The sequence below is a fragment of the Lissotriton helveticus genome, chromosome 9 (assembly GCF_964261635.1).
Source record: "Lissotriton helveticus chromosome 9, aLisHel1.1, whole genome shotgun sequence".
Classification (NCBI taxonomy): domain Eukaryota; kingdom Metazoa; phylum Chordata; class Amphibia; order Caudata; family Salamandridae; genus Lissotriton; species Lissotriton helveticus.
Window position 1 is genome coordinate 882,319,178 of NC_136070.1, and position 13,465 is coordinate 882,332,642.

Sequence of the window (13,465 nt, forward strand, 5' to 3'; positions counted from 1 at the left end):
GAGTAGTAAACAGGAAGATGATGGGTGTGTGTGTTTTTTGTTTCCTAGAGATAGTTTGCCGTTACTCATGTTAGGGATAGTGTGGATGGCAAATTTATATGTCTGCTGTTGTATGAATGCGATGTATCGCCTGAATGTTTATGGGGTGTGTTTTTATGCTGCGAATGTTATGAGTGCTTTAGCAGCTGGCAACACTGCGTATCTGAACTGTGTTGTGTTTATGTAGGGTGTTCTGTTTCTGCGTTGAACTGTCGTATATAAGAAATGCAACCCCACATTTTTTTTTTATTTGCTTAGATGAAATAGCGACTGATTATTTACAGGAGACATTGAATGAAAATCCCTTAATGCATTAGCAGCCCTTTTCAGATGACGAAGGGCGGATAAGCAGGAACCGGGTTCCTAGAAGTCTTTGACCACTAACTAGTGGCTTTATGCAGTGTCACTCGGTAATGTGGTTAATCCCCAACTGTCTTTGACCCCTGAGTAGCCCTGGTGACCATGAAGCTGTAATATTTGTTTGTCCCGATATATGCTGCAAACACTTCGCTTCACCTTAAACACCCAGAGGCTGTTACATGGTTATGGACTGGCTTCTGCACATACATGACTGGAAGATTACAGGAGCCCATGGTTGAACACTTCCAAGGTGGGGGTTTTGCTCCTGAGGCCTATGGATACAAGCTCCCTGCATTTTGCATGGCTTTACACACAGTTCAAAGCCGCAAGCCCTCAACCTTGGTGTACCCCTCAATACTGACTTGTCTTCTATTTCATTGGTGAAGGTTCAGTTAGTTTTTTTCGGGGAGGGGGTGGTATGGTTGTGGCATGAGTCGATGGTCGTTAGGATGTTTTTCAAGCCTTGATAATTTAATACCGTTGATGCATCGTTATGGCGCCATTTTGTCTGTATGCAGACTGTCATGAATTTTGAATATATCTTAACGGTGCGGACGTTGCAGAAGCAAATCCGAGGGAATAGCCTGCCCGCCTCTTGTTTCTACCATGAGCTATCAAGCTTTTATATGTGGGAGACTGGGACTCTAGAACGCCTTTGTGTTTCACACATGCCCAGGGTAATGGCAGCGCTATTTAGAGAGTCAATGTAGAAGGTCAAACCTGAGTGACCCGGCCATATCATCTAATTGTTGCTGGTTTGTTGGGTCATTACTAGTGTTTATAGATGTGGGAATATTGGCACCAGCCAGGTTAAATGAGGTCTTGTCAAAATTTTATATAACATGATTGCAACAAAACCTTATTCTAAGCTATTGTGTTATGTCAAACACCTGAAACAGTTTTTATAAATGGAAGACCTTATTTATGAGAGTTATTAACTGCCATAACTGTTGCACAGGAGTCTATAGTGGTACTGCCTAAAGAGAGTAAAGTTTAGACTGTTGAGTGATAAGAGCACCATTTGAAGTAGTATTGTGACACAATGATTTATAAAAACAATTTTCAACAAGAGGACAAAAAGTCACAACAAGTGAAGCCACAGATTCCTTAGCCCAAATGATAATCATCTTTTGGTATTGTTTCTCTAAACGTAGTCTCTTTAACAGAATACTCTACTATTTACTAACCCAACAATACCCCTTCGGCCAATTAAAGCGACAGTGACTGACTCATTCGAGTGTATTGCATGATTTTATTAAGTTGTTCTGTTTAGAGTGTTTTCAGAACATTATGATTTATTTTGTCACATACGCTATGTCAAAGTTGTATCTTTGCACTCTTAGACTCTGTTAAAAATGGCATACCCCCAGTATTGCCCTTTCGGCACATAGAGCACTGAAATTGTCCCTTTTCAATGCATTAGTGATTTTAGATAATTTATTTCACAATTGTGCTTTAAAGGCTCTTTTGATTTAACCTTTTTAAAAATTATCACAATGCAGGGGAACCTCCTATCAAAACCTTACTATGAGGAAGGCTCCCTTGCTGAAATTCAGATCGGGTATTACATCTGACTTTTAGCAGTGCCTAGTTGAGGATGTGGGTGGAGCTAATAGAGTATGTGGGTGGAGCCGTAAAACGTAGGCGTGGCCTCCGACTAACATTTGAGCACCTGCACTTCATATTTTACAAATTAAGCACTGGTTGTGTTATTACCTGATCTAATGGTTCTGACAGTGGCCTGATTTGCCCTGTCATGTACATATTCCCGTGTGAAATATTGTTTAGTGCCAGGTGGCACAATGTACATTTGTGATTATGATTCTAAAGTATTTATGATAATGCAAAGGCCATTTTTGATATAACCTTGTGTGGAGTTTCTATTGTGATGTGCCTAGTGTATTACTGCTGTGTGTGTTTGTTGCGCAAACGTTTTACACATTGCCTCTTTGATAAGCCTGACTGCTCATGCCAAGCTACCGAGGGGGTGAGCTGGGGCTAACTTCAGTGTGTAACTCCCTTGCCCGGACTAGAGTAGTGGTTTCTACCTGGCTTAGGGGCAAGCCCTAGCCACCCAGAAATCCCATTTCTAACAATAGGTAAATCTGGGAACAGGGAAATAAAGAAAAATTACAAGTCTGTGGAGAGAAATATGAAGAGATCTGATTTATTGTGCCAATTTCATGTTTCTCCATGGTATTCAGCCTAGAAACTCTCAGCGTGGAATATCACTTACCAGTGGTGCAAGCACTGAACTCATAATTCCGATGGACTCAGTAATTTTCTTTACTGGGCCCAATCAAAATTAGGGGTTGGTAGAACTTGCAGAGTTTCACTATGGAATTCTATGAAGTTACATAAAAACTCTGTGAGATTCAGTGGAGTTCTGCGGGTGGTGAAATTTGGCATGCCGCCATGATTCTTAGCTCCGGGAGCTTGTTCAGCACTATGAATTCAGCAAAAACAGCACCTCTTGATGAATCAGAGGGCACTGCTTCTTTGTGCTGATAGTGTAGATTTTCTACTCGGGCAGCAGTTTTCTCTACGTAAACAGTAACTACCTGCTGAAACCGCCCACGCTGAGAAATGTAACCTGGAAGCTTTTTAGTGCTCGATTTTTTCGCTAATTTGCCATGCAAGAGAAAAAACTGTCAAACAGTGTTAAGTGGAGTTTTTGCTGAGGTCCCTGTTCCAAGGCGAGTGGGCAAAACTCCATGAACTCTGCCATAAGAGTGGAGTTAATCACCCACCCCTAATCAGAATTAATGTGTAACTTGTATCAATGATCTAAGTGTGCACGTTGCACCGTCTATGCTTATTTGTGGTAAGTTGTGTACAAATATGGTGGAAAGCACAAGCGGGTGGTTTAAAGCAGCAAATGGAAATCATACCATATTCAAAGATTGAATGAAGGAGCATAGAATGGCTCTGATTTTTGTGTAGCACGGTATACTCCTGTTTAGTGTCTTCTGTCTGGCAACTATAAACAGTGTCTTAGAGATGTTCCGAAGGGTAGTGGAAAGAAAGGCGATTGCTCTAAAAACCTAATTATTGCATGTATTTTGTGTTAACATAGAAAACTAACAATTGTCCACATTCTGTGTTGTTTCTATCCTCCCTCCCTTCTTGATTCAGGAGTCATCTTCAGCAATGGAGAAAGGTGGAAGAAGCTCCGTAACTTTTGCATCACAACTCTTAGGAATTTTGGAATGGGCAAGAGGAGCATTGAAGAGCGTATCAGTGAAGAAATCCAGTTTCTTCTGGTGGAATTCCATAAAACCAAAGGTGTGTTTGACTTAAAGCAGGGATTTAAGTAGACAAGAGAGAATTCATGATGATCATCTGCAAAGGAAAGTTTAGTTTGATACCAAATACATTATTGGCAGCTCTACAGTCCTGTCTTTATGAAGAAAAATAAGAAATAGGTGGGATGTGTACTCAACCTAATGAACATTTAAAACTCTGAATATTTAAAGACAAAGGATAGTTGGACTATTACCCTACCAACTGATTCTAGATTTTAGATTGATTTTGAAGACTTTGATAGAACAACCAATCCACTGTGGCTTTATGGCAAAATTATATAGTTTTGTTCAGGAAATTGCACAGGGGAGAAACTGAATAACTGTGACAGTGCATTTTTTCAAACATGGAAAAAACACACAACCCAATTCACAAAGTTATGGTTGCAAAAGTAGATATCCTTAGATATAGGGCTACGCCTACACCTAGGTGTAAATCTTCTCATGACTTGGTTTCACCATTTCCAGAGCTGTGAGGATTATGGGTTATTAAATGCTATGGTTGCATAAACTTACCGTGTAATACACTTGCAAAACTGTGGGTATATTTTGACTAATTTGTAAAACTTTTAGCTCAATTCAAGGCAACGGTGGGTTCGAGGGACAAGGCTTAAACAAAGGAACTAGAGTAAAGGATTTAGAAGCACCCTGCACAGTGGCGGCTGGTGGATTTTGAAAGTGGTGGGGAGAATAATTGTACCCTCGTACAACGTGCAAGTGAGCGAGTGAAGCGAGCGAGCCCAAACTGAAAAAGGAGGGTGCGGGGGAGGGGTGTTCTCCCCCGCAAGAACATTTTGCAAAAAGTGGATTCAAATGGTAGCTTATACACCACATATTTACTGCAAATTGTTTCATAAACAGGATCCAAATATAGCATTTTAAAACACAAGTGTGAAGAAAATATTAGAAACATATCAAAAATGTGCCCAATACTCTAACTGGCCTGCTTGCAAAATGACCCCCAAGCCAAGCACATACAACCAATGGAAACAGGACCTCTACGTGTTTTCTACCTGTAACACATCTCTGCCTCTTTACTGTATTGGTTGATTAAGTCATCAAGCCTTGCACATGAGCCCAGGACAGTGCAGCCTTGTGGACTCTGCACACACATCTTATCTGCCGCTCCCCCTCTGCTGATGCCACTGGTACCCCACTCCGCCCACCTGTCATTAGTGGTGCCCAAAAGTGCGAGCTGCATTTCCTGAAGGCAATAGTGATACGGAAAGCATGTCTTCTCAAGAAAATGCACTATACACCTGTCCAATATAGCCCCAGAAGGGTATGTGTAGTGCTTTTTCTACTAACATGGCCTACTTCCTCTCTAATCACTCAGCCATGGTGCTCATATTGAAGCTGCAAACTTGAGTTGGCACCTCTTTTTTTGGTGTATATAGTAAGCTGACTTGCACTTAGCAGCGCATCCCAAGCAAGTGTGTGGAGATCTTCTGGACCGAGTGAAGGTGAAGGTGACCCAGTACCGGTACTACCTCTACAATGCAGTCCACCACACCCGCCTCCAAGGTTACCACATAACCCTCCTCGCGGCGAATGGCTTATTTTTGTCCGCGATGTGGCAGCCAATCCAAGTGGGTGGATGGAGGCTGTTCGTGCAAGCTGCAGGTGAGGGAGAGTGGTGCCCTCCTTCGGGGTTGGGGGCCCAGGCCTGTGCATCCGCTGCTGATCTTTGTCCAACTATTCCTTTCTTTACCAATCCGGACCAACCACGTGCAAGCTTGACAGTCCTGCAATGCACATGAAATCATGTGAGTAGAGTGCTAGAAGCGCACATATTAAGGTGCAAGAGCAGCCAGTCTATCTGACGGTGTCAGGACGCTATTTGTGCACCTCTAGCTGCCTCATCAAGGGTGCTGCTTGTGAAGACAAGGAAACACGCCAGAAGATTTACAATTAAGGGCCGAAAGCTGTGCATCCATGGAGCCTTCCGTGTGTCAGGCTCTTGTTGTGGAATTGTAACTACACTGAGTGGAGAGGGGAGGTGGCAGTATCCCACCTACGGAATTGGAAATAAAAATTCCAAGCATGGGGCACAGTACCCTCTCTCTCATTACCATAGCCCAGTGCAGTCGCAAGTCCATACAGTGTAAGGTAATCAGGCAATTCCAGAAGAGCTGGTATTTCAAGTATGTGTTTGGACCATCTTTTTGGCTTTTTGTGGGACTGCTTTAGCCTGGGGACCTGTTTTTTACTGTTGATTTCTCCGGTATCAAACAATGCCTGCAACAAGCACCAATGCATGTAGTCCACTATACCTTGCAAAACACCTACACTACGCTGCTTGTCTTAACAAGTTAAAAACTGCACCAGTTTGAAAAGGTGGGACATTTTCTTAGCTACCTAAGTCAGTGTATGAAACCACCTTTATTTTGGTGTCCGGGGCTATTTTCTGTCACAGTCCGTAAAGTCTTGTGTAGGGGCCATTTCCCACCCACATTACCTTTTCAAAAGGCCTGCCGGCTCTTGTCCCGTAATGTATGGAAATGCCACTACTTTCTTGGAAGAGTAAAGGTAGTTAAGACAGGGCAACAGATGACTGCTGCAAAGCAGGAAGGAAAAGAAGGAAGGGCAAGCATTAGGGTTATTGAAAAGAAGGATAGAGAGACACAGAGATTGAGAAAAGAAATAGAAACGAGAAACGGAAGTGTAAGGTGTAAGGAACAAAAACAGGAGGGGAGTGGGGTATATGAAGATGAGATTAACACAGGTAGGAAAAAGAACGTCGGATAAAGAAAATAGAGCGGAGTAGAGACAAGGGAAAAGAGAAGAAAGAAGGCCAAACAACAGAGAAATGGAAAAGAGATGGGAGCGAGAGAAAGGGAAAGAAAAACAAGTGGAGGAATTAGTGGAAAAAATATTAGAGGGCTAAAAGACAGGAATAATATAGACTTTGGAGAAAAAGGACCAGAAGAAGGAACATGCCAAATATATTTCTGTGATTCCCATAGTGTGCCATCAGACCAGTATTTTGGTTTCTCTCTGAGATGCAGATTAAGGGCCCATTATGATCGCGGACGGACTTAAGTCCGTCCACGACCATAGTGGAGGAGGGAACCTCCGCATGGCCTGCGGAGTTCCCTCCTGTCCTATTAGGATGTGACCGCCACCCTGGCGGTCACATCCTCTATTTTTACCATTGCGGCGGGTGCGGCTTCAAGCTGCACCCGTGCGGTGCCTGCCGATTTCTGCATACAAATGCAGGGGGGTACCATAGGTACCCCCTATGTGCACCCCCCACCCCCTTCACCCAGGGGGCCCGCAACGGGCCCCCGCAGTGAAGTTCCACATGCTTTTCCACAGCGGAAAACCCGCCGCGGAAAAGCATGTTTGAAAGCACATTCTAATATGGCTGGCGGTGTCTGAGAGACACCGCCACCATATTGTAAGCCAACCGCGGCGGAAAAGCAGGACCCACCAGCCATCCTAATGTGGCGGTGGGTCTTTGGTGGGTCCGCTGCGGTTTTCCCGCATCCTCCACCGCCGGCCCGGAGGATGCGAGAAAACCGTAATGCTAATCTACCCCTATATCCAGATAAAGGGCACAGCAACAGACATACACCTAAAGCCTTTCAGTTTGATTGGCATTGTCACTGGGTGTTAGCTGTTTAAGACAAATGAGTAGCAACGATGATTTCTTATAAATAATTAACATTGGAAATGTTTAAATTCTGAAATAGTGAGTCCATGAATTAAATAGAATTGAGGCCTGTGGAAGGAGTTTTGGCCATCAATTATGTGTGCTTTATGTTAGATATGTATCCGCTTTTTCTCTGCATATCTTGTACATCTGCACATCTTCACCCCCCTCTCTTTCCTCTTCAGCATCCTCTTTTCATTCTTCCCCGAATGCCCTTCCTCGTGTCTCTGTCACTTCACCGCCGCCCAACATGCACTACAGTCTCTAAAATGTTAAGCACTTTGATTTCTCTTACTTTTGTCTAGCAAATATTTTGACATAAGTGTACCTCCTTCACACACATATCCACAGATTTTCAGTTGCAAATGGCATACACATTGTTCTGTGTCCTCTGCTGAGAGGCCAACCCACTGACAGGCAATTTCTCTGGCTTCAGCCTTAGTACCCAATCAAAGCCCCTCAAACACCTGGCATGGCTCAAGCTTTAAAGTGTGCAGAGATAAAAATACATATAAACAACAACATTATAAAATAGCTAACTCGTAGGGAATGAAAGATTAAGTTAAGCATGAAAAATAAGAGAGGAACTAAATCGCTGAAATGCATTCCCTCTACGTTTTTAACATTCATGGTTTGCAAGTCAATCCATGTTTTGGGCATCAGTGTTAACTTTGGGGCATGCTAAGTTCTCTAAGTGAGCTTATTAAAATTAAAGAAGGAATCAGCGTGCTTAAAACCATAAGTGCACAACAGATGCTAACTATTACCATAAATAATACTTTAAGTGTTTTTCATGTCACTGCTGTGCTCTGCTGTGCTTATTTGGCGTTGCATATGTTTTAGTTGTTTAGGCTTGTACTGGTGGCAGTAATACAAGGGGATAGGAGTTGACCTAACGGCTAGGGCGGTCGACCTCGAATCTGGGGAACTGGGTTCCAGTCTCGGCAATGACGCTGAACATCCTGTGATTCAAACCACGTAATCTTCCCGTGCTTAACACAAATGATTGTGTCCTCATGTAATGCAATTGGTGCTATGTAAAGCACTCTGATACCCGATTCGGGTCAAGTTTGCGCTATATAAAACTCTGTAAAATAAATAAATAAAGGGTATGCACTGGTGGTTGTAATACAAGGGCATGCACTTGTGGGTGTAAAATAAGGATGTGCACTGGTGGGTGTAATACAAGGCATACACTAGTGGGTGTAATACAAGGGGGTGCACTGGCGGGTGTAATGCAAGGGTGTGCACTGGTGAGTGTAATAAAAGGGTGTGCACTGGTGGCTGTAATACAAGGGTGTGCACAGGTACAGTTAGGTGTAATACAAGGGTCTCTTATGCTCCTGGAGGTCGTGGTTTTGAGTTAATAATGGCCGACGCTGGCATGTTGTACTGATCTGGAACATCAGACAGCTATCTGACGCAGTCTAGACATGGCGGTCTTTTTTCATGCAAGCTCTGGGGAGGTCACATATGTTGTTGGGTGGTTCAATTTACACTTGATGAATGCCCCACAATTAAGATACATGAATTTGTTAAGCCACCCAGACTCACATTAATTCACAGCTGCTGTGCAGCACATGCGCATCCACTACATTTGTCTTCCTTGAAAATGACGTGGAATTTTTCTTGTAATTGAAATTTGGCTTTTCGAAGTAAAATATAAGGGCCTGCATTTTAAAAACTCCCATTTTCAATGTTACAGTATAAGTGTTCCAGAGTTCATGAAAAATAATCTGATGAAGTACACTGAAACGTTTCTTTGTGTTAAAAAAAGACACAATCTTGAAATCTGAAACACTTATACTCTAACAATATTTATTTTTTAATCTTTTCTTAACAAGCATTCCTAGGACTCGGCCTGTCCGCTGTCATTTGAGCCAGTGTTAACTTTTGGCTCTCCATTTCAGTTTGATCCTGACTCACCTACCTCAAAAGTGCCCTTCGTTCGTCTGCCTGCAAAGGATCATGGGAGGGGCCAGCTGAAAGCTTAAAGCCTTACTAAACTCTACAGAGTCTGTCGAGCTGGATTCTAATGAGAGCACTTGAAGCAGTAGCGCTGGAAGCTGTGGATTGAATTCTGTGCATTGTGCTTTGAAAGTCGAGCTGATGGACTGCGCAGAATCCAGGGCTCAGCTTCCTAACTACAGCCTCTAAACCCACCCTCCCCTTTGTCGTCACAGAGTGGACTGGGGTCCGTGATGCTCTCTGACCCCACCCCACCCTGTGATGGCAAAGGGAAGGGTAGACTGTGGCATGGCTTCACTTCTTGACTGACCTGAAGCTCCTGACGCCTCAGGGCTTCAGGCTGAAGCACCCGCAGGCTAACGTGAATGAAACGTCATCAAGGGGTGGAACTCATCCCAGGAGGCTATGGAAATGCCTGGCTGGTGACCTCACAGACCCCAGGGATGTGAGATCATCCGCCCAGCAATTTCAGTGATTGAAGCCATGCTATGCAAAGTGCGCCTGTGTCAAACTCAATCCACAGACTTCAGCATAGCTAAGTAGCTGTACCAGGTGAAGTGAGTGGTGTGTCTGTTTGTTTGTGTGTGTGTCTGAGGCCACGAGTGAGTGCTACTGCAAGTTTGTGTGCATGTGTTTTAAATCTTAATTTGTTCTAATGTGGCTTTGAGGCTGAAGAGAGGGGCGGCGCTCCAACACCCAAAAGGGGGAGCCGCCCCTGACCAAGCAACAAAATAAGAAAGTTACAAAACACAAAAGAGCTCCAACTCCAATTTATAAAAATAGATTATATGTTCCTGAATTTTTAGACACCCAGATGACCACAAATCACCCCAATCCACCAGAGGGATCCAGTGATCTAAAATATTTAAGTAAAATGTAAATCTTAGCTTTTTAGGCCAAAGTGCAAACAAGCATTGGTAACCGTCAATAAAGAATTGTGTTTGGCTACACCCACCTGAGTGGGGTGACCAATTCTAGCAAGAAGATGGTTAGGAGGCCAATAATGAGTATTTGGAAAGTTACCTGGTCATCAAAACAGTCTAAAGTCCAGTTCCACAATTTACAACAAAACCACCATAGACATCAATGGAGTGGTCCTAATTCTGGGGATTCTGGATGTGAAGAATGCTGAAAGATGCTCTGGAGGATTGACAAGCCAGATGTGTGAGTGGAGGCCCATTGGTGGGCTTGAAACACCTCAGACAGCGGCACGTAACTGAGGCAAACACTACAAGACCCAAAAACCAACACAGACTCATTTGAGTCGCCCATTGGAGGGCTCATATTTTTAAGTGGGAGGCGTGTCCTCAATGCCAAAATGACTGTCTCGCCTCTGAGGAGTACAATTGAGTATGAAATGAGTCAGGCGTGAATCGACAGACATGCTGTAAACTGGATCTGCCCGCCGATCCGGCTTTTACCTCATGAAGGTTGCTACAGTGGATGTCATAATGCGTCTCCAACAGGTAGGAACCTTGGAGCTTTGATTTATCCCTAAAACCTACATTTTTTTCTGTGAATTTCTATGTTTTTTTAAATGCTAATTTCTAACTATAACGTCCCTGAAACCTATGTCGTTTTCAGTGAAATTCAAAGGTTTTTTAAATTATAATTTCTAACTATAACATCCCTGAAACCACTTGTTTTTTTTAGTGAATTTCAAAGGTTTTTTAAATGATAATTTCAAATTATAACATCCCTGAAACCTATGTTTTTTTCAGTGAATTTCTAAGGTTTTTCAAATGTTAATTTCTAACTATGCCTACAGAGGTAGGACATGTGAATAAAGAGCAAGAAAGGCGCAGAAAGAAGCAAGAGAAATGCAGAAAGTGGCAACATGAGTCCAGAAAGATGAAGAAAAGTACAGAAAGAACCAATAGAGGTACAGAAAAAGGCCTTGTTGCAAAGTCCTCCTGTGCCCCCAACTATTTACTGAATGGTACTGGTGGTAACTGACTCTTACTATTGAGGCCCCGAGACAGTGATATGATGAAAGACACTTAGATTCCAGTGAAAACACTTTCATACACTAGGGTACACCATGGGTTAGGGTACCCCTGTGATTGGCATGACCTCCCCTGTAAGGCCCTAATATATAATAGGACGCAGGAATAAAACTACCTCTAACTCAGAGGTGCAGAAAGAGGCAGGAGAGGTGCATAAACAGGCATGAAAGGTACAGAAACAGGGCAGGGAACAGGGGTGCAGAAAGAGGCAAGTGAGGTGCAGAAAGAAGTAAGAGCAGTGTAGAAAGAACCAACAGAGGTGTAAAAAGAGGCAAGAGGGGTGCAGAAAAAGGTAGGAGGGTACAAAAGAGGCAAGGGAGGTACAGACAGAGGCATCAATGGTGCAGAAAGAAGGACGAGAATTGTAGAAAGAGGCAAGAGAATTGCTGAAGAAGCAAGAAAAGCACAAAAGAGGCAAGAGAGGTACAGTAAAAAGCAAGACAAGTGTAGAAAGAAACAACAGAGGAGCTGAAACAGAACAGAAGTGAATAGTACAGAGGCGCAAGACAAGTGCAGAAAGAGGTAACAGAGGTACAGTAAGAGGCAAGAGAGGTACGGAAACAGGCAGGAAAGGTACAGAAGCAGGGAACAGGAGTGCAGAAAGAGGCAAGATAAGTGCAGAAAGAGAAAAGAGGGGTGCAGAAAGAGGCAAGAAATCTGCAGAAAAAAGCAAAATAGGTACTGAAAGAGGCAAGTGAGGTACGGAAAGAAGCAAGAGATCTGCAGAAGAAAGCAACAGAGGTGCTTAACGAGGCAAGTGAGGTGCAGAAAGAAGCAGGAGAGGTACAGAAAGAGGCAATAGAAGTGCATAAGAAGAAACAGAGGTGCAGAACGAGGCAAGAGGGGTACAGAAAGAAGGAAGAGAAGTATAGAAAGATGAAACAGAGGTGCTGAAAGAGGCACAAAAGGTGCAGAAAGGGCAAAAGAGGTGCAGAAACAACCAAGAGAATTACAGAAAGGAGCAACAGAGGTGCTGAAAGAGGCACAAAGCGTGCAGAAAGAGGCAAGAGAACTGCAGAAAGAAACAACAAAGGTACTGTAAGAGGCAATAGTGATGCAGAAAGAGGGAAGAGAGGTGTAGAAAGAAGCAAGAAAGTTGGACAAATAGGGAAGAGGTGCTGAAACAGGCGTGAAGAGTACAGAGGAGCAAGAAAAGTACAAAAAGAGGTAACAGAGGTAAAGAAACAGGCAAGAGAGGTACAGAAACAGGCAAGAGAGGTACAGAAACAGGCAGGAAAGGTAATGAAGCAGGGAACAGGGGTGCAGAAAGAGGCAAGAGAGGTGCAGAAAGAGAAAAGAGGTATGCAGAAAGAGGCAAGCAATCTGCAGAAAAAAGCAATAGAGGTGCTGAAAGAGGCAAGTGAGGTGCAGAAAGAGGCAAGAGATCAGCAGAAAAAAGAAAAAGAGGTGCTGAACGAGGCAAGTGAGGTACAGAAATAAAGAAAAGAGTTACAGAAAGAGGCAATGGAGGTGCATAAAGAAGAAACAGATGTGCAGAATGAGGCAAGAGGGCTACAGAAAGAAGGAAGAGAAGTGCAGAAAGAAAAAACAGAGGTGCTGAAAGAGGCACGAAGGTTGCAGTAAGAAGGTGGAGAAGTGGCAGAAAGAAGCAATAGAGGTGCTGAAAGAGGCACAACGCGTGCAGAAAGAGGAAAGAGAAGTGCATAAAGAAGCAAAAGATGTACTGAAAGAGGCAAGAATGATACAGAAAGAGGGAAGAGAGGTGAAGAAAGAAGCAAGAAAGTTGGAAAAATAGGGAAGAGGTGTGCAGAAAGAAGCAGGAGGTGTGCAGAAAGAAGCAACAGGGTTGCCGAAAGAGGCAAGAGAGGTGCAGAAAGAAGCAAGTGAAGTGCAGAAAGAGGCAACGGAGGTTCAGAAAGACGCAAGAGAGCTGCAGAAATAAGCAAGAAAAGGGCAGAAAGAGGCAAGAGAATTGCTGAAAGAAGCAACAGAGGTTTAGAAAGAAGCAAGAGAAGTGAAGAAAGAGGCAACTGAGGTGCAGAAAGAAGCCAGAGCCGCACAAAAAGAACCAACAGAGGTGCAGAAAGAGGCAACAGAGGTGCAGAAGGAGGCACATGGGGTGTAGAAAGAAGGAAGAGGAGTGCAGAAATAAGCAACAGAGGTGCTGAGTGCGG

General features: G+C 43.5%; 1 protein-coding gene across 1 annotated transcript in view; it reads left to right on the plus strand.

The window, feature by feature from the left end:
* Positions 1-13,465, plus strand: part of LOC144781951 (cytochrome P450 2G1-like) — a 737,654-nt gene that overhangs the window by 289,576 nt on the left and 434,613 nt on the right. Inside the window, exon 3 of the mRNA XM_078661042.1 lies at positions 3,535-3,684. Coding sequence (XP_078517168.1) covers positions 3,535-3,684 — 150 coding nt within the window. The remainder of the gene's footprint in view (positions 1-3,534; positions 3,685-13,465) is intronic.